Genomic DNA, 20,563 nt, shown 5'->3' with positions numbered 1-20,563 from the left:
TGCCTCCAACCCTGGATGGATGGTTGGAAAGTTCAAAAAATATAATTTAAAACCTGCACATCGAAATTCTCAGTTGGAAAGAAATCTTATGAAACAACAGTGCCGAGGTTTGTATTTTAGAGTGCAGCCATATAATAGGATAATTTTGTATAAGACAGCTCCCATTTTTCATAAATATCAATCAATGCCTTCTATTTTTGACACCATACTTTTCTGTATGATATTGTATATTGAAATTGCTCATTAACGGCTGCCACAATAGCTTCAACTTTAATAGCTAGAACTTTTTCAACCAAATATTAGACTAGTGTGCCAATCATCCTTCCACTAACATATTTGTGGTCTCGACTCAATCTCGTAAACAAACAAGTGTGACAATCCTCATATCTTGTGATCTGAAAATATCTATATTTTTTTCAAAATTACAGCATAAAGCCTCTATTTACATTCTTATTCAGTATGTGATGATGCACATCGTATACACCATAATTTTGAATATGACTGAACTACATTATATGTCTGATGCTTTTGAATGTGATAGAGATCAACAGCTCTTTTTAGTTCATCTTTACTCTGAAACATCAAACCTATAAGAAAATTCAGTCATCGAGGAGTTCCAAAATTGAGACTCAGAGTTCAATCTTCGACCAGCACTAACACCATCATCTTGATCTAAATTTAAGTTGCTAAAAAATTATAGAGGTTCATGCAAATGAGATTCAGATTCTCGTATATTATCATCTTCATGCAAACGAGATTCAAGTTCTCCTATAATATCGGGCTGATTATCTTCATCACCATCTTCATCTTCATCATTGTTCCTGTCCTCATCAAGCCATTCTTCATCAGCCTCATTCTCATCTGATTCAAAATCTCGATTATCAAAATTATTCTAGTGTTGACCCAATCATCGTCTCCCATTTGAGTATTGTATGCCATACTTACTGTTACTCCAGCATAGAAGAAGTCACCATAGACGAAATCATCATAGAAGAAGTCACTATAAGATTTTGAATAATTGGACAACTAGAGCCAACAGTATTAGAATGCTATTTTGCAAACATAGTCTCAACACTAATGGTTCACACCATTGGACTTAGGAAAGGTGAAGAAGGTCCAAAGGTAATGTCCTTTTGGGTTAAAAGCCTACTAAAGTACCCAAACCTCAGTACCATCATTTGAGTAGTATTTTCAGTAGAAGGTACATCTTCTTTTTCAATATATAATTCAATATATCGGTATTCTAAAAATTTTAAAAGAAATATCAGCATTTCTTGGATATTTTCATCATTATCAATTAGAACTAAGATATATTTGTTCTGCATTAACTGTCTCGATAAATTAGGAGATCTCCACCTTAATTTGATTTTATATTTCTCTCTATCTATAAAAATACCACTGTATAAATGGTCCAATAATTTTTGACATGATAATGATGAAGACAGTCTAACCATCCGACTTGCAGGCTAACTGTACTGCATGCCATCTTCACTATTTTCTATTATGCCATCATAATATAATAGTAGACGAACTCGAGCATTGGCTATTTTCTCAAAAAAATCTGATAATATTAAAATCAAAATATTTAATATCAATAATTATTTTAATAAAATAGCTTACATAATAAATGCATCCCATCATCAACTAATAAGTAAAGATAGGTCCTATCCCATTCAGAAATTGTATTAATTATATAGGTAATTACAGTAAACAAATGAATGCAATAGAATTTGAAAGAAATTTCGACAGTATTTTTTCTTAATTCTTCCCACACGACTGAAGATGTGTGAAGAGAACTAAAAGAAAATGCTGCTCAAAATTTTTTTCGAATCCTCTGCATATCATTTGATTACTGTAATTATCTATAGAATTAATTATAATTCTCAAACTGTCCAAACTGGATAGTCAATTGACCAATGTACATAATTCTCCCACTCATATAAAAATATATAAATATATGGATGCCATAGAATATATACATTAATCAAGAGACGGGTCTATGATTCTATGCAATACAATATATTTAAATTTTTTAATCAAATTTTTAAAAAAATTAGATTCTGATTAATTTTTAATAATATAATAAATAATATTAATACATTAACAGATATATTAAATTAACGAATATATTAGCAAAAAAAAAAGACTGAAAAAGTTTGAAAAGAGAGAGAGAAGTAAGAGGAAGGAGGGTGCAGTGTGGGTGGGGAAGAGGGCATCAGACGGGCAAAAGGAAAGAGAAAAGAGGGCCAGCGGGGGGGGGGGCCAGGCAGCCACCACGGGGGTGGCGGGGCAGCTGCCATCAGGGGGGCATCGGATGGGTGGCCGGCCGGCAGAAGGCCAGCGGGGTAGGGGGCGAGCAGCCACCACTAAGGCTGCAAATGGATCGAGTTGATCCGTGATCCGACCCGACCCGATCCAGTTAGACCCGACCCGAACCCATTTAAAAGACCCATGGAGTCGGGTTGGATTCAAAAATTGGACCCGTTCATCTTTCCGGGTCGGGTCTGGATTTTTTGAATTTGGACCCGACCCGATCCGATCCGATCCGTGGAGATTTTTGGGTTAATTTGAATCTCAAGATATATGATCCGATTCGATCCGATCTGAACCGGATCCAAATATAAAATCCGAACTCAGTTAGAATGACTCATCCAAATAAGAATTTAGACTTGGGCCAAAAGAGTGACTCACCCAAATTTTTTCTTAAATCTCTTACTAAAATCTTTAATACTATCACACTATCACAAGATCATTAATGCACTGCACAAGAAATACCATTCTTACAGCTAATCTCGAAACTTTTCTAAAAGTCCTTCCACAAACACAAAGTAAACTGGGGACATACCAACAGTTGTTCATAATTAAAATATCCAGTTACTTGTTTACTGTTGTATATTACTATTGCCTTAGGGATGGTATACAATATCCACTATCAATGGTGAAGTGAGAAGACGTGGGAAGAGAGGAGAGGAAAGAATATCTATATGAAAAGATAGATATAGCCATGCTATTTTGCTGTCGATCTGGCCTCTAATTCCACTTTATGTAGATTTTTAAACCCATGACCCGATCCAACCTAAATTAGACTCGAACCGGACCCATATTTCATGGATTGGGACTGGATTATATATGGACCCGATTCGACCCGAATGATCCAATGGGTCAATAAATTCGGCCATGGACCCGACCCAACCCAATTTTTTATTGGGATGGGTATGGGTCCAATATCAAGACCCGATCAAGAAATCGGGTCGGGTCGGGATCACTCAAGACCCGGTCCGACCCGACCCATTTGCAGGCCTAGCCACCACGAGGGGTGGAGGGGGCAGCCACCATCGGGGGGGCGGGTCGGATGGGTGGCCGCCGGCAAAGGGCCAGCGGGGGGGGGGGGTGTGGGCAGCCACCAGGAGGGGTGGGGGGATAGCCATCGCCCGAGAGGCGGGCAGCCACCGTCGAGGGGGCGGGTCGGATGGGTGGCCAGCCGACAGAGGGCCAGCGGGGGGGGCGGGTATCGGATGGGGGGAGCTGGAGGCAGCCGCCGCTGGGGGGTGGGGAGAAAGGGGTGTCGGATGGGGGAAGAAGGTGCAGCCAATGGGAAGGGAGGAAGGGGGTAGCTAACGGGAGGCGGGCGGGGGGGGGGGGGGGTGTCGGATGGGGCAGCCTGCGGAGGGGGGCAGCTTGCGGGGGGGGCACCGGGGGGCTGTCGGATGGGGGAGGAGGCGATCGGGGGAAGAAGAGGGAAAGAGGGAGAGAGAAAGAAGAAGGGTGGGAGAGAAGGAAGAGGGGTGGGGGAGAAGAAGAGGCGGCGGCTTACTGATACGGATCTAGGAGGTTGATCGTTGGAGAAGAAGGATCGGGAAGGGTCATCGAAGAAGAAGCCTTAATGAATCAGATTTTTTTTATATATATAAAAATGTTAAAACGTCATTTTGAATGACGTTTTCAGAAACATCATTTTCAATGATATTTTTTAATTTTTTTTGTTTATGGTAGAATTCTACGTGGACACAATGTATCGGATCAAAAAAATGTCAATTTGAAATGACATTTTATAAATTTTATATTATTTTTATAAATAATTTAAAAATTATATTAAATTGATAAAAAAAAATTTAAATTATATTTATACGGTAAAAGACTCCGAGAAACATTCTGAGAGTCATCATACGCGGCTTAACCGCCTTCCCTCTTTGTCGCCCCTTGGCTCTCGCAAAGGGCAACAGGCAGCGACGAATCAAACGCCATTTTTTCGGGCCTCTTTATCCTGTGACTCTTTCCGTGGTTGCGCGGATCCGATCCTCCTCCCTCTCTGATCTCTACTCCCCATCCCTTCTCTTTGTCTCTGGAACGCAACTAAGAATCCCATCACCGGAAAGAAACCCTAGTTTTCTGATTCCATTTTCGAGCTCGGAGAGGCGAAGCGACGAGGAGGTGGGAAAGATGAACGACGCCGATGTGTCGAAGCAGATCCAGCAGATGGTCCGGTTCATCCGGCAGGAGGCCGAGGAGAAAGCTAATGAGATCTCGGTCTCCGCCGAAGAGGTTTTATCTCCCAGAAATCTCAGACGTTATCGCTTTTTCTCTTTCTTTTCTTTTGTTTGTTTCGATTTAATCTTTCGATTTAGACGTTGTTTTTAGCTATCAGTTATGCGTTTTGCTGACAAAAACATCTCCTTTTTCGTGGGTGTCTTCTAATCGCTTTAGCATGGTGTCTTCACTGTTATATACACTAATTATCTTTGAAATGGAATGATATTGGATTGTAATCCTTAGATAATATAATGAAAATGGTTGTTCCGTTTTTGCGGTTAGAATGGTTAAAATGCTGTAGGTGGTAGATAGGTGGTCAGCGGATCACGTAATGCCTATGCGCTAGGCAGGTGCCCAAGAAAAGATAAGTAATAGATAGAACGAGAAATTTAAAAGGGTCATAATATATAAAATAAATCGACATATTAAGGAAGATGTAGCAGGTCAACTGGAAGTACCATCTTGGCATTATTCAATAAAAATTGATGTATTTGATCTCTTCTTACATACTCAAGCATGATGCAAAACAGTAAGGTGGGAGCCTAGGTGGCCGTGTGGTTGTATTTATGAAATTACTTACTCAAAATGATAGGATGTCACTAGGAATGATATCATGCTTCTTGGCACTTGGATTGCACTTATCAGTTTGGGCTCTCTTTTTTTTTTTTTTTCTCGGGGGTGTGGGGGGGGGGGGGGGCGCGGGGCGGTGGGGGGATGTGGGGGGGGAGAAAATGGAATATACATTCATTTGAAGAATCTTTAATATAAAAAAGCTCATCACAAGTGGATTCTTTGGATTAGTTCATCCATAGCCTCAAGTTTGAATCCTATTTTCTTTTGACTCTGCACCATCGATTCCACTGTGATTATTGATCAATAATTAGTAATGTAATAATTCCTTCATAAAGATAGGAGACATAATTCACATGGATATAGGAAATTCTTGCTTGGGCTGATTTAATGATAGTCTTTAATTGTGTGGACTGTAGGTGTACTACTAATTGAATAATTGATAAAATGATTGAATTGTGTCAATCATTTAATTGATCATTTGGCAAAATCAAAAAAAAAAAAGATTCCTTTTTTTTTAAATTTTCTTTTGTATGGTTACTCATACTATTCTTCCTTCGTTGAAGAATCTCACACAAGCTTAAAAGGGCAGATATAAATATTAATAACTTTATTTACTTTTAACAGATTTTAACTATTAATAATTTTATATACTTTCATAGGAGACACTAGAATATCTGGCTGATTGTGGAATATACATTCATTTGAAGAATCTTTAACATAAAAAAGCTCATCACAAGTGGATTCTTTGGATTAGTTCATCCATAGCCTCAAGTTTGAATCCTATTTTCTTTTGACTCTGCACCATCGATTCCACTATGATTATTGATCAATCATTAGTAATGTAATAATTCCATCAAAAATATAGGAGACATAATTCACATGGATATAGGAAATTCTTGCTTGGGCTGATTTAATGATAGTCTTTAATTGTGTGGACTGTAGGTGTACTACTAATTGAATAATTGATAACATGATTGAATTGTGTCAATCATTTAATTGATCATTTTGCGAAATCAAAAAAAAAAAAAAAAGATTCCTTTTTTTTCATTTTCTTTTGTATAGTTACTCATACTATTCTTCCTTCATTGAAGAATCTTACACAAGCTTAAAAGGACAGATATAAATATTAATAACTTTATTTACTTTTAACAGATTTTAACTATTAATAATTTTATATACTTTCATAGGAGACACTAGAATATCTGGCTGATTGTGGGAGATTTTTCCCTCCACCACATGCAGGAATTCAATATAGAAAAACTGCAGCTAGTTGAAGCAGAGAAAAGAAAGATCCGACAAGAATATGAACGCAAGGAAAAACAGGTGGAAATTCGCAGGAAAATGTATGTAGTCCTTTCATTCTGAATCATTCTCAAAAAATTAACCATGATTCGTTGCTAACTTTGGCATAGATAATTCCAGTAACCTCATTCTAGAGCTAAACAAAATTCTTTCACTGCTTTCTCTAGTTCTTTATCAATTTTTCGAGGCAATAAGAGACAAAGTGCTCCTTTGATCATGGCATAATGGGCTTTTTGAAAGCAACCTATGGCAAAATGTCGATTTATTCTTTACATTAAGTATATTGGAATACTGACATACTTATTCTTTCTAACATCATTGAAGCCTCACAGTAAATAATGCTAGAAGGCTATAGGGGTTGCAGGTAGACTTTTGTAAAATACCATTTTCAACTTTTGTTAAGGTTTATACAAAGGCCTATAGCTGGACCCACAGAAATGTGACTTGGAATTAATAAAATACAATTTTCTTTAGTCTGTTACTCATGGAAGGCCACTCTCTTTGTCAAATGCCATAGCTAGGAAAATAGCACAGACTCAGAAGGTTTAGTTCTTCTTGAGAGCTCGTTGTAGAATATCTGCTCATGAATTTATAACTTTTCTCATCAGCCTTGCTTGTTTAGGGATTTCATTTGCTAGACAGGGGTTTGCATTTGTTTCAGCTTCTGTGTTAACAACTCAAAAGGAAATAGAAGTAAAATAACAAAGAGTAAAATGAATCAAGAAAATAATTTACACCTCAGTTAGAAGCCTATTCTGTTTTTTGGGACCCTTCCCTATATCGTTTCAGTGCTTTTGCATTGTTTTTAATTAAAAAATATTTTTTTGAAAAAAAAGTCAACAATCATATTTCATGTCATCTGAATGCAATAGATCATTTAATTGTTTGATGACCATCTAAATATTGACATGTAACTTCAAGGATAGCAAAACCTATGAAAGATCTAGCTTTTCATTTAAATTTATTTCAAACCCAAATATCATAATGCCTCCGAATCTTTTAAACTTTCAAAGTTCAAGTTAAATCTTCAGAAAGCATGACAAAAGAGCAGCAAAAAGTTGCCGGTACAATATGTTAAAGCCCATAGTACAATGAAGGTTGGAACATCCACAAAACAAACTTGGGTTTGGATCAGTCCCAGCCAAAACTGGATATCTTGATTTTGGTTTTGGAATTCTGAAACTCTTGTATAAAGTTATGATAACAGTGAGGATAAATATGCTAGTAAATTTTATCCTGATACATTTCCATTATCTTAGGTTTTTAGCATTCTACAGTCACATGTTGTCGTTTTAGTTTCTATAATTTGTTTTAGCAGATTTTCTCCCATCATCTAAGCCTCTTTGCAGTGAGTACTCAATGCAGCTGAATGCATCACGCATCAAAGTTTTGCAAGCCCAAGATGATCTTGTAAATTCAATGAAGGAGGCTGCTAGCAAGGAGCTTTTGCGTGTTTCTAATGATTCAAAGGCCTATAAAAAGCTTTTGAAAGGACTGATGGTCCAGGTAATAGAAAATGTCGCTTAATCCTGAGGGCAAATTTTTCTTGTTTTGTTGAGCTACATTGTACCATTACTGCTTATTTTTCCTAAATTTTATATGTGAATAAAAGGGAAACTATCATCAAATAAGGTCATAAAATTCAGGTGAACTCAACTTGTTAGTAGTTGTTTTGGTAAATTTACATGTAAAATGCCTGGAGCATGCCATCTATAATTTTATTTATGAAATTTAGACTAATTATCTTTCATGGTTATCTAAGTTTTGTCTCTTTCTTTGTTTAATCAGCAGTTGCCTTCTGCTTCTTTCCTTCTTTTTTTGTTGGGTTTTATTTTTAACAGAAGAATGGTAATGATTGGATCTGTGTATCGTGATTTCCAGAGCTTACTGCGCCTGAAAGAGCCATCAGTTTTGCTGCGTTGCAGGGAGGTTGACCGTAAACTGGTAGAGTCTGTTTTGAATGAGGCTAAACAAGAGTATGCAGATAAAGCAAACGTTCATGCACCAAAAATTACTGTTGATAATGTGTATCTTCCACCACCTCCAACTGACAATGAGATTCATGGAACTTTTTGGTAATTCCTCAGTCAGTAAAAATGCTTCAGATTTAATATAGAATTTGAATGTACTGGGCATATGCCAGCTTCTACACCTGAATGCATTAGATTTAAAATTAGTGCAAGCCATTAACTCTTCTGTGGGCAGCATAATTTGTAGACACTACTTCTCAATGCTTGTTTAGACAGGATACTGCCATGTTTTATAGTGCTTTGGCTTACAATTATCTCAGACACAGTGAGTGAGGTGGTTTGCATGTAAGTCGTTTGAGCAACATTTAAAACTTTTAAGTGAACATGTTCAATACTATGTGCTTCTGCTACATCATGCAGGATTGCAGAATGTGATCTTTCACAGATATAATAAATCTTAGCTTAAAAACAATGTGCATCAGGGAAACTACTTAAATCTGTTGATGCTCTGTGATGTGGGTTTTTGTTTCTTCTATATTGCTGTTGTATCTCTAGAAGTACTCAAGTTGGACTAGTAGTTTATTTATTACCTAGCTGCTTGTCTTTGCTTGAAAAAGATAGTAGCACAATTATTTTTTTTGGGTCCTGTCAGTGTTAACCCATAACATTTGACCACCTAGTAATGGTTTCACCAGATCTGGAATCCTAAATTATATGGTATTCCAGCATCTTCACCAGCACCACCCCTATTTCTCTCCTTCAGATGCCTCTGCTCTTTTCTTATTGACATGGAAATTATATGCACCTCTAAGGATGCCATTTCTTGTGCTGTGTGCAGTATAAGGACATATGGTCATTAAGAGGAAGGAGTGCCGTACATGGTTGGTGGTGTTGAGGGGAGAAAATGTGTCGATCTTTTATAAGGGATTTTAGGGGGAGGGAGTTTTCAACAATTGGAAACGTGGAGTAAGCACCCACTTATAATGAAATATGTGTATCCACCGTTAATGAATGCCCAGGGTTTGCCCATTAGCATTTCCCTTTTTAGCCTATTCTTCTTTCCATTTTGATGTTCATTTTTGCAGTGCAGTAAATGCTGGTTTGCCCTGTAGTGTATAAAAAGAAAACATGGCAAATATGAAGTGGTGTTGCAAGGCATCGTGATTCATAACATTTGAAAAAGAAGATGATACCAATCCTCAAACCCTTGACCAAAATATTAGGTGTGAAGATCCTGGCCACCCAGGAAGAAGGGGTGATTGGCGATTATTGACTATCAGAATTCCAAGCACAAAAGAATAGAATTTCTGCTATAAGATAGAATAATGGTAACGCATGTTATTATCTAAAAGCTCTAATATTAGAGCATACTTCATTTGAGCGATCCTCTGACAGTCTATGTGATCTTACAGTCTGAACCTGCAGAATGAGTTCTCATTCCTGACTTGCTTATTATGGGGTAAATCTTTCTGAAACAGCATTGGTGTTAGTCAGTGGTCTGTTCTGATCTTTCCTGCAGCATCTGTTTTTTAACTATGGGGGTTTCTATGCTTGTCATGCTTTACTTCTTTTTTTCTTAAGTGCTTGACTTTGTTCGGTGAAAAGTATCGCCCAGCCGATGAAATTTCTTTTGGCTTTACACATCCTTATGGGATTTTAGTCGAGCACAAATTGAATATTAAAAATTGTTGCTCCTAGATTGATTTTGATGATTACAAAGCAGATTGAAGGGATACAAACAATTGAAAAAGTCCTTATGCTCTTCAAGGGCAAAATCGTAATTTTGCTAAAATCCTGATTTGATAGTACCATTTGGTAGAACAAATGATTTGAAATCTATTGGTGAAAATTTCATTGTGTTTGGACTAATATTTTTGAAGTTATGAAGGTTTAAAGTGCATGAGTCGACTCATGAGTCAACTCATGGCACTATGAGCTGAATGGCACGAAAAAAATTCCCATGGCACGCTGGATTTTTTGGCTTGGCACGACCTGTGAGTCGACTCATGAGTCGACCCACAAGGCATGAGTCGACTCATGAGTCGACCCCTGCTGATTTGAACCGAAAAATTCAGAAATCAGATCTTCTGGTCTGTTGCAACAGAAGTCGACTCATGAGTCGACTCCTGAAGCATGAGTCGACTCATGAGTCGACCCCTGCGACGGGAAATGTCAGCAACGGCTATTTTTTTGCCCGTTTTAATTGCCATTTATGCTTCCTAAAAATCCTCTAACGGCTCTTTATCTGCCTAAATTGTTTTCTCTTGCTTCTAATGCTACAAAATGCTTTAAATGATGAAAGAAATTGCAGATTAAATAGCGGATCAAACGTGAAATCAAACGTAGAGAAGAAAAGAGAAGAAAAAGAGAAGAACAGAAGAGAGGATCCGAAATTTGCAAGAAAAAGCCTGAGATCAACGAAATATCCATAGAGAAAAAGAGAGAGGATCCACAATATACCAGAGAGATTGTGAAAGAGAAAAGGAAGATCTTTCAAGGAGAGAATTCTTCACGCCTATCGTTTCAACCTTGATCTAGAGATCGTTCAAAGCTTTCAAGAGATCTTCAATCAACAATCAACCTCTTCTCAAGCGTTCAACCGTTCATTCATCTTGAGAAAATCTGAAAAAGGGGTTCTTCATTTGAGTAAAGTTTTTATTGTTATATTTGCTCATTTAAGGAGCTGTTTTTGTATTCATCTGTGCTCTAAATATTCTTACTCTTTGTGAGTTTTTGCTCTTGTTTTTGGAGGATTTCCAAAACAAGGAAAGGTTGATCCGAACCTGAAATCGGAGTGTTGTGGGTTGGCTTGTACCCGGGAAACAAGTTTCTAGCTTGGGATAGCTAGGGTCGGAGTTTCCGACGTCCTGTATTCTAGCTTGGGATAGCTAGTGTCGGAGTTTCCGACGTTTTGTATTCGGGTTGAATACAAAGGATAGTGGATTAAAATTCCCAAGTGGGATCTTGGGGAGTGGACGTAGGTGCAAGGTTAGCACCGAACCACTATAAATCCTTGTGTTTGTGGTGTGCTTTATCGCTTTATCATATTTATATCCTTGCAATACTGCTTTAGTTAATTAATATTGATTTAAAGCCATTATTTTGTTCTTCATAAGTTATCGGTTGGGCTTAAAATTTTTAGAAACCCAATTCACCCCCCCTCTTGGGTTGCATAGCTGGGCAACAAGTGGTATCAGAGCCAGTGCTCTAGCCCTTCTTTGATCTAACAATCAAAGAGCCAAAGATCTATGGCAACCCATGTTGGAACTTCTCTAGCCGAGGGGCAATCAACAAACCGACCTCCACTTTTCAATGGGTCTAATTACACCTATTGGAAAGCTCGGATAAAGATTTTCATACAAGCACTCGACTATGATATGTGGAGTATCATAGTGAATGGTCCTCACACACCCACCAAGATTATAGATGGTGAGGAGTCAACCAAACCCGAGAAAGAATGGGATGAGGTTGACAAGAAATTAGCACAATTAAATGCCAAAGCTATGAATGTTCTTTATTGTGCACTAGATGCTAGTGAATTTAATCGCATTTCTACTTGTGCATCTGCTAAAGAAATATGGAATAGGTTAGAAGTCACCCATGAGGGAACAAATCAAGTAAAAGAGTCTAAAATAAACATGCTTGTACATAAATATGAATTGTTCAAAATAGAGCATGATGAGTCCATAACTGCTATGTTTACTCGTTTTACTGATATAATCAATGGTTTAAAGAGTCTTGGCAAATCTTATACTAACAGTGAACTTGTAAGGAAGATTCTCAGGTCACTGCCAAGAACTTGGGAAGCCAAGGTGACTGCCATCCAAGAAGCAAAGGACTTGAACACTCTACCTCTAGAAGAGCTTCTTGGATCCTTGATGACTCATGAACTTAGCATGATGCAACATCAAGAGGATGAAATCAAAAAGAAAAGAACCATTGCCCTCAAATCCACAACTTCACCTGATTATGAAACAGATGACTCTGAAGATGAAGATCAGGATGAGGAGATGGCTCTCATCACCCGGAAATTCAAGAAGTTTCTAAGAAAAAGGAAACAGGGGATGAGAAAGAAATTTACAAAAGGGGATCAAAGCATAGAAAAGGAGAAAGATCAAACCCCTATATGCTACGAGTGCAAGAAGCCAGGACATTTCAGATCCGAATGTCCTCAATTGAAGAAAGGTCCAAAGAAATTCAAAAAGAAGGCAATGATGGCGACCTGGAGTGCGAGTGATGACTCAAGCTCCGACGAGGAAACCTCAACCGAACAAGCCAATCTGTGCCTGATGGCACATGAAAATGAGGTAACTTCTGAATCCACTAGTGAATTTACTTTTGAAGAATTGCATGAAGCTTTCTATGATTCAATTGATGAATTAAAGAAACTAGGGAAGAAAAACAAAGAGCTGAAATTGGAAAATCAGTCCTTAGTGAAACAAGCTGAAATTCTTTCAATTGAAAAATTCACATTGATTCAAGAAAATCAAAACTTTAAGGATGAAATTAACAAACTGAAATCTATAGTAGATAAGTTCACCTTAAGTTCAAACAAGCTAAATATGATCCTTGATAATCAGAAAGCTATATATGATAAGGCTGGACTTGGTTATAAACCTCTGAAGAAACAAAAATTTTTGAAGGATATTTATGCAAATTATTCAAGCAAAAAGCCTACAAATATTACTTGTTTTAAATGTGGAAGAATAGGACATAAATCATACACATGTCTTATTAACAAATATGCAAACACAAAGAAAATATGGGTTCCAAAAGGAACCATTCTGACTAACCTGAAAGGACCCAAGAAAGCTTGGGTACCTAAGACAGAAACTTGATCTGTGCTTGCAGGTGTGTCTAGCATCCCAAGAAGGAAACAGGAAATGGTATCTTGACAGCGGATGCTCGAGACACATGACTGGTGATGAATCACAATTCATCACGCTTGATGCTAAGGATGGAGGGATGGTCACCTTTGGAGATAATGGCAAAGGAAAGATCATCGGGATAGGTAACATTGGTATCACTCCCTCCAAATACATTGAGAATGTTTTACTTGTTAAAGGTTTAAAGCATAACTTACTTAGCATTAGTCAATTCTGTGATAAAGGGTATAAAGTAAGTTTTGAATCATCTGTATGCATTGTGACGAGTCCTATTAACGATGGCATTAAATTTATAGGACATAGGCATGGCAATGTTTATATGGTAGACTTGAATGATTTAACTAAATTAGACATGCAATGCCTAGTTTCCTTAAATGCTAAAATAAATGAGACTAGTTGGCTGTGGCATCGTAGACTTGCACATATTAGCATGCATTCTCTTTCAAAATTAATCAAAAAGGATTTAGTTCTCGGTTTGCCAAAATTAAATTTTGAAAAGGATAGAATTTGTGATGCATGCCAATTAGGTAAACAAACTAGAATATCATTTAAATCCAAAAACACTATTTCAACTTCTAGACCTTTAGAGCTCTTACATATGGATTTATTTGGACCAACTAAAACCACTAGTCTAGGAGGAAAACGATATGGATTTGTAATAATTGATGATTACTCTCGTTTTACTTGGGTTTTCTTTTTAGCTCTCAAAAATGAAACTTTTCAAATTTTCACGAAATTTCATCGAAAAGTCACTAATGAAAAAGGGTTTTCAATTCAAAATATTAGAAGTGATCATGGAACAGAATTTGAAAATCATGACTTTGAAAATTTTTGTGATGAAAATGGAATTGGCCACAACTTCTCTGCTCCTAGGACACCCCAACAAAATGGGGTAGTTGAAAGGAAAAATAGAACCTTAGAAGAAATGGCCCGTACCATGCTCTGTGAAAGCAACCTTCCAAAATATTTTTGGGCGGAAGCTATTAACACAGCATGTTACATTTTAAATCGTGCTTTAATAAGACAATTTTTAAAGAAAACCCCCTATGAACTTTGGAAAGGAAGAAAACCAAATATTGCCTATTTTCATGTTTTTGGTTGCCGATGTTTTGTATTAAATAATGGCAAAAAAAAAAACTTGGTAAATTTGATGCAAAATCAGATGAAGCAATCCTTCTAGGCTACTCCTCCACTAGTAAAGCATTTAGAGTGTTCAACAAAAGAACCTTAGTAGTTGAGGAGTCCATACATGTTGTCTTTGATGAATCTAACGATCTTCCTTCAAGGAAGAATAAGGGTGTTGATGATGCAGATCCACTAATAGAAGGTATGAAGGAGATCACTCTAAAAGATTCAGCAACTCCAGAAGACAAGGATCAAGAAGATGAACAAAATGAGAAAGGTGAAGAAATTCAAGAACAACCTCAAGGTACAAATGACTTACCCAAGGAATGGAGGTATGTTCACAACCACCCTAAGGAATTAATTATCGGAGATCCTATGCATGGGGTAAAAACACGTTCTTCACTTAGAGATGAACTTAATCATTGTGCTTTTGTATCTCAACTTGAACCTAAAACTTTTGAAGAAGCTGAAAATGATCATAACTGGATTAATGCTATGCAAGAAGAACTCAGTCAATTTGAAAGAAATAATGTTTGGACCTTAGTGAAAAGACCTAAAGATTATTCAATAATTGGCACAAAATGGGTCTTTAGAAACAAATTAGATGAGCATGGAAATGTAATTAGAAATAAAGCAAGACTGGTTGCTAAGGGATATAATCAAGAAGAAGGAATTGATTTTGATGAAACCTTTGCACCTGTTGCTAGATTAGAAGCCATTAGACTTCTACTTGCTTATGCTTGCTTTATGAAATTCAAACTATTTCAAATGGATGTTAAAAGTGCATTTTTAAATGGATATATTTCTGAAGAAGTATATGTAGAACAACCCCCTGGATTTGAAAATCATGCTTTTCCCAATCATGTCTTTAGATTAAATAAAGCTTTATATGGTCTAAAACAAGCACCTAGAGCATGGTATGAAAGGCTAAGCAAATTTCTACTAAATAATGGTTTCTCAAGAGGCAATGTGGATACAACTCTATTTATTAAAAGAAACCAAAATGATATGCTAATTATACAAATTTATGTTGATGACATAATTTTTGGGTCTACTAATGAATCCCTTTGTCAAGACTTTGCTAAGCTTATGCAGGGAGAGTTCGAGATGAGCATGATGGGAGAACTCACCTTCTTCCTCGGACTCCAAATCAAACAATCAAAAGAGGGAATCTCCATCACCCAAAGCAAGTACACCAAGGAACTACTCAAAAGATTTGGAATGGAGAACTGCAAACCAATTGGCACACCAATGAGTCCCTCATGTAAGCTTGACAAGGATGATGAAGGTAAAAGCGTAGACTTAAAATACTATAGAGGTATGATTGGCTCATTATTATATTTAACTGCAAGTAGGCCTGATATCATGTTTAGTGTTTGCTTATGTGCAAGATATCAATCTAATCCTAAGGAATCTCATTTGAATGCTGTTAAAAGAATCCTTAGATACTTAAATGGTACACAAACTATAGGGTTATGGTACTCTAAGGACTCACAAATTAATTTGTTAGGATATTCTGATGCTGATTTTGCTGGATGTAAATTAGATAGAAAAAGCACAAGTGGAACTTGCCAATTTCTTGGAGTTAACCTAATCTCATGGTTTAGCAAGAAACAAAATTCGGTAGCACTGTCTACGGCTGAGGCCGAATACATTGCAGCCGGAAGTTGTTGTGCTCAAATCTTGTGGATTAAGCAACAACTCGAAGATTTTGGAATCAAACTTAATGAAACACCAATAAAATGTGATAATACAAGTGCTATAAATCTATCTAAAAATTCAATACAACACTCAAGATCTAAACATATTGAGATAAGACATCATTTTATAAGAGAACATGTTCAAAACAAAAATATAATTCTTGAATATGTTTGCACTGAAAATCAATTAGCTGATATCTTTACAAAGGCCCTTAGTGAGGAAAGATTCTGTGAAATTAGGAGAAATCTAGGAATTCTAGATCCATTTGTCTGAAATTTCTCAATTTCCAAAGAATAGATGTCAAAATCTCTTAGAGCTCAATTTTCAACATCTATCCTGGTTCCAAAAGCTCAGTTTTATCACTCTAAAAACTTATCATTGAGCAAAATTCTTTCTCCCAAAATTTTGAATTTTTCTGGAATTTATTTGCATTTTTCCTGATTTTCTGAACTTCATGAGTCGACCCCCTTGAGTCGACTCAATGGCAAACTTGTAAATCCCACCAACTTCCATCGGGTTCATTGTTTTTAAAACGGGAAACCTGTTTATGAGACGACTCATCTTCTCGTCGTCTTCCTTCCGAAAGCCGTCCTCTCCAAACTTCTGTTTTGCTCCAAATTCAAAGATTAATTTCGAGGCAATTCTCCCTCCTTCTCTCCACCAAAAATCGCCTCCTTGAAAAGGATTTTTCTGTGCATTCTCGCAGTGTTTGGCGCGGGTGGAACGTGCCCTAGAACTTCACCGTTCATTCAAAATCCACTTCTTTTTTCCACCAAAATTCTTCTTTACTCTTTAGTGATCCCTCCTCCACTGAATTCAAGTCTTCTTGTCTGCTACCTTATTGGATATGGCTCCAAAGATGAAACTTCCCCAAAGAAGGAAATCAATCCGAGAGCCTGAGGAAATTGTCCGAAAGAAAAGGCATGCTCAGTCTTCCACTGTTCCCAATCCAGTTTCAGTACCTGCTCAAGGTCCCTCTCAACCCTCCATAAGCCCCAATGTAAATCTTCTTTCTGATAGAAAAGTAGAAATCGGGAAAAATATAGATTTTCGGTTCTTTGAGAAAGAAGGCTTTACTTTTGCTACCAAGATCAAAAATCAAGGATGGGAACTTTATTGCTCTCTTAAGGAAGTCACCTATGTTGATCTAGTCAGAGAGTTCTACCAGAACCTAAATTATGGAAACGGATCTGTGACTTCAACTGTAAAGGGGATTGACATCTGTTTGGATTCTAGGATATTGGGAGAGATACTTCAGTTGCCTAGTGAAGGATACTCATATATGGAACTCCCAATTAAAGAAGAAGGGATCAGAATTATCTTAGGAGAAGATTTTTCAGGAAGTTTAAACAGATTGGAAGCAAAGCTACTGTCCATTGAGATGAGGGTCCTGCATCAGATTGTGACAAAACTATTCTTTCCTAGGAGTGGTAGACATGACTTACTATCTGGCAGAGATGTATGTGTCATGTTTCATATCATCACTCAGACCCCCTTAAACCTCCCTACACTTATGATAGAGGCCATGAGAGAAACTTTGAACAGATCCAAGGCACACTTGCCTTATGGTATGGCCCTTACTAGAGTTTTTAGGAGGTTTGGAGTTAGCTGTGAAGGGGAGACACCTACCAAGCTCTCACATGTGGACACTTTCAACCAACACAGCCTGCATCGAATGGGAATTACAAAGACTGTTGGTGGTTGGATCAAGGGCTCTGAAGAAAGAGCTGAGGAGAGAGCTGAGGAAAGAGCTGAAGACAGAACTGAAGGCAGAGTAGAAGAAGAAGGTCCAACTTCTCCTGTACGTGATTTCAGGGCAGCTTCACCAGATACCCAGTTCATTCATGATACTGAGGCTGGCCCTTCTGAGTTTACTAGGATGCCCACACCAGTGTATCAGCCAGAGAGCAGAGCACCTCATTCAGAGTTCAGACTGGCTGACGATCAGATCGAGCATATATCTCAGCGTGTGGCTTCTTTGTTGTCTAGCCAGTGGAGTAGTACTTCTTTTGCACCTGGAGCTACTTCTTCTGATCAGACCATTACTCCCCACATCTCCACTATATTTCAGATGATTTCAGATCAGTCCGTCAGGATACAGCAGCTTGAGGATACTGTCTGGAGACTTACTGGCAGAGTTCTTGACTTGCAGGGGCAAGTCCTTGCATTGGCCCATCCCCAGCCACAGGAGTCTACTATTGAGGTCACAGACCTCACTGCAGAGGCTGGAAGGCTCAGAGGAGCATTAGAAAGTGGATATGAGCTACTGAGGAAAGAGATCAGAGGATCGAATGAGCATGCTACCACCCAGTTCACTGCTCTACTTCAATCTGTTTCCAGAGCACTGAACGTACTTGATTCTATCAGACTCATGGTATCAGCCCTAGTATCTCAGCGTTCTCAGCCACCCAGTTCATCTCGTTCTCCTGCTCGTGGCAGAGGCAGACGGGGTAGAGGACGCACTTCTGATCCATCATCTCCTCACCCTATATCTGATGACTCCGATCCATGATTTGTCTTGATCATTGACTTATCTTGATCTTTACTAGGTTCTAGGAGTTAGTATCTTGTTCTAGGATCTATACCTTGGGGCCATGTATTGACATTTAGCTGGTTGAATTTTATGTATTGAAACAATTATGATATAAATGGAATCATCTTTTACCTATATTTCTACCTCTTTGTAATGATTATATTTTGGTTATATTTCAATCTCCGATACATCTGTTGAAATATTATCTTCTCCTTATTGTTGTTTGCTATTGATAATTGCTATATTGAGGGGGAGCAAACATCTGTGAAAAACTCTAAAGAGGAAGAAATTAAAGAATATTTTCAGAAAAGGAAAAGAAAGAGTTAACTATGTTTGATGATGTCAAAAAGGGGGAGAAATTAAAATTAAACAAAAATTGAAATTAGACAAAAAGCAAAACCCTAAATTATGAGAAAAAGGGGGAGAAATTAAATTAAAACAAATATTGAAAAAATTAAATAAATATTGGAGAAATTAGACAAAAACAAGGATTGAAAGATTAAACAAAACTTTGAGAAATTTTGGTATCGAAATTTGGTATCAGACAGAGAAATTTGGTATCAAACAGAACTTTAATCCATCAAAAGCAAAATCATGAGTACAATGCAAATAAGTATTTTTTATATATATGCTCTGATATTCAAACTTGCTTTTGAAATTTTACTCACCTTGAGACATCAATAAGAAATTTGTTTTACTCTGATTCATCCTACAATTTCTTTCAACTTGATCTGATACATGATAACATTTGATCCGATACAGTGTGAAGGTTTCTCTAAAATATTATAACATTTGCTCTAATACTGTATGAAATTTGCTCTGATACATTATAAAATCTTTTCTGATATCATTGTAAAAATTATTTTTGCTCTGATACATAGAAAAAGTTATTTATCTTCTCTTGCTCTGAAATATCTTGAACTCAAAATGATCTAATACCCTTTTCAAATCTTTAAGAAAATGGACAAACTATTTTTGCATTTATATTACATGCCAAAAGAATCATACTCTTTTCAAGCATATACACCCATAATGGATTCTTTTGAAATTAATGCTTTAACATAAATATTTTTGTTCATATGTTTTGTCATCATCAAAAAGGGGGAGATTGTTGCTCCTAGATTGATTTTGATGATTACAAAGCAGATTGAAGGGATACAAACAATTGAAAAAGTCCTTATGCTCTTCAAGGGCAAAATCGTAATTTTGCTAAAATCCTGATTTGATAGTACCATTTGGTAGAACAAATGATTTGAAATCTATTGGTGAAAATTTCATTGTGTTTGGACTAATATTTTTGAAGTTATGAAGGTTTAAAGTGCATGAGTCGACTCATGAGTCAACTCATGGCACTATGAGCTGAATGGCACGAAAAAAATTCCCATGGCACGCTGGATTTTTTGGCTTGGCACGACCTGTGAGTCGACTCATGAGTCGACCCACAAGGCATGAGTCGACTCATGAGTCGACCCCTGCTGATTTGAACCGAAAAATTCAGAAATCAGATCTTCTGGTCTGTTGCAACAGAAGTCGACTCATGAGTCGACTCCTGAAGCATGAGTCGACTCATGAGTCGACCCCTGCGACGGGAAATGTCAGCAACGGCTATTTTTTTGCCCGTTTTAATTGCCATTTATGCTTCCTAAAAATCCTCTAACGGCTCTTTATCTGCCTAAATTGTTTTCTCTTGCTTCTAATGCTACAAAATGCTTTAAATGATGAAAGAAATTGCAGATTAAATAGCGGATCAAACGTGAAATCAAACGTAGAGAAGAAAAGAGAAGAAAAAGAGAAGAACAGAAGAGAGGATCCGAAATTTGCAAGAAAAAGCCTGAGATCAACGAAATATCCATAGAGAAAAAGAGAGAGGATCCACAATATACCAGAGAGATTGTGAAAGAGAAAAGGAAGATCTTTCAAGGAGAGAATTCTTCACGCCTATC

The 20,563-nt window shown here is 37.2% G+C and overlaps 1 protein-coding gene across 3 annotated transcripts in view; it reads left to right on the top strand.

Annotated features, from left to right (window-relative positions):
- The first annotated feature begins 4,153 nt into the window (after positions 1-4,153).
- Positions 4,154-20,563, top strand: part of LOC105052321 (V-type proton ATPase subunit E) — a 20,833-nt gene continuing 4,423 nt past the window's right edge. The window contains exons 1-5 of one of the 3 annotated variants that reach the window (XM_029266800.2): positions 4,155-4,542; positions 6,346-6,446; positions 7,755-7,911; positions 8,287-8,480; positions 9,214-10,070. In XM_029266800.2, the coding sequence (XP_029122633.1) occupies positions 4,441-4,542; positions 6,346-6,446; positions 7,755-7,911; positions 8,287-8,480; positions 9,214-9,235 (576 nt within the window). In that variant the 5' untranslated portion in view covers positions 4,155-4,440 and the 3' untranslated portion in view covers positions 9,236-10,070. Of the gene's footprint in view, positions 4,543-6,345; positions 6,447-7,754; positions 7,912-8,286; positions 8,481-9,213; positions 10,071-20,563 lie in introns of those variants that run through there. The other 2 variants (XM_073244138.1, XM_010933093.3) reach the window with 2 other exon arrangements.

This window comes from Elaeis guineensis, chromosome 10 (genome assembly GCF_000442705.2).
Source record: "Elaeis guineensis isolate ETL-2024a chromosome 10, EG11, whole genome shotgun sequence".
NCBI lineage: Eukaryota > Viridiplantae > Streptophyta > Magnoliopsida > Arecales > Arecaceae > Elaeis > Elaeis guineensis.
The sequence above is the reverse complement of the archived record's forward strand: the minus strand, read 5'-3'. Positions and strand labels throughout refer to the sequence as shown.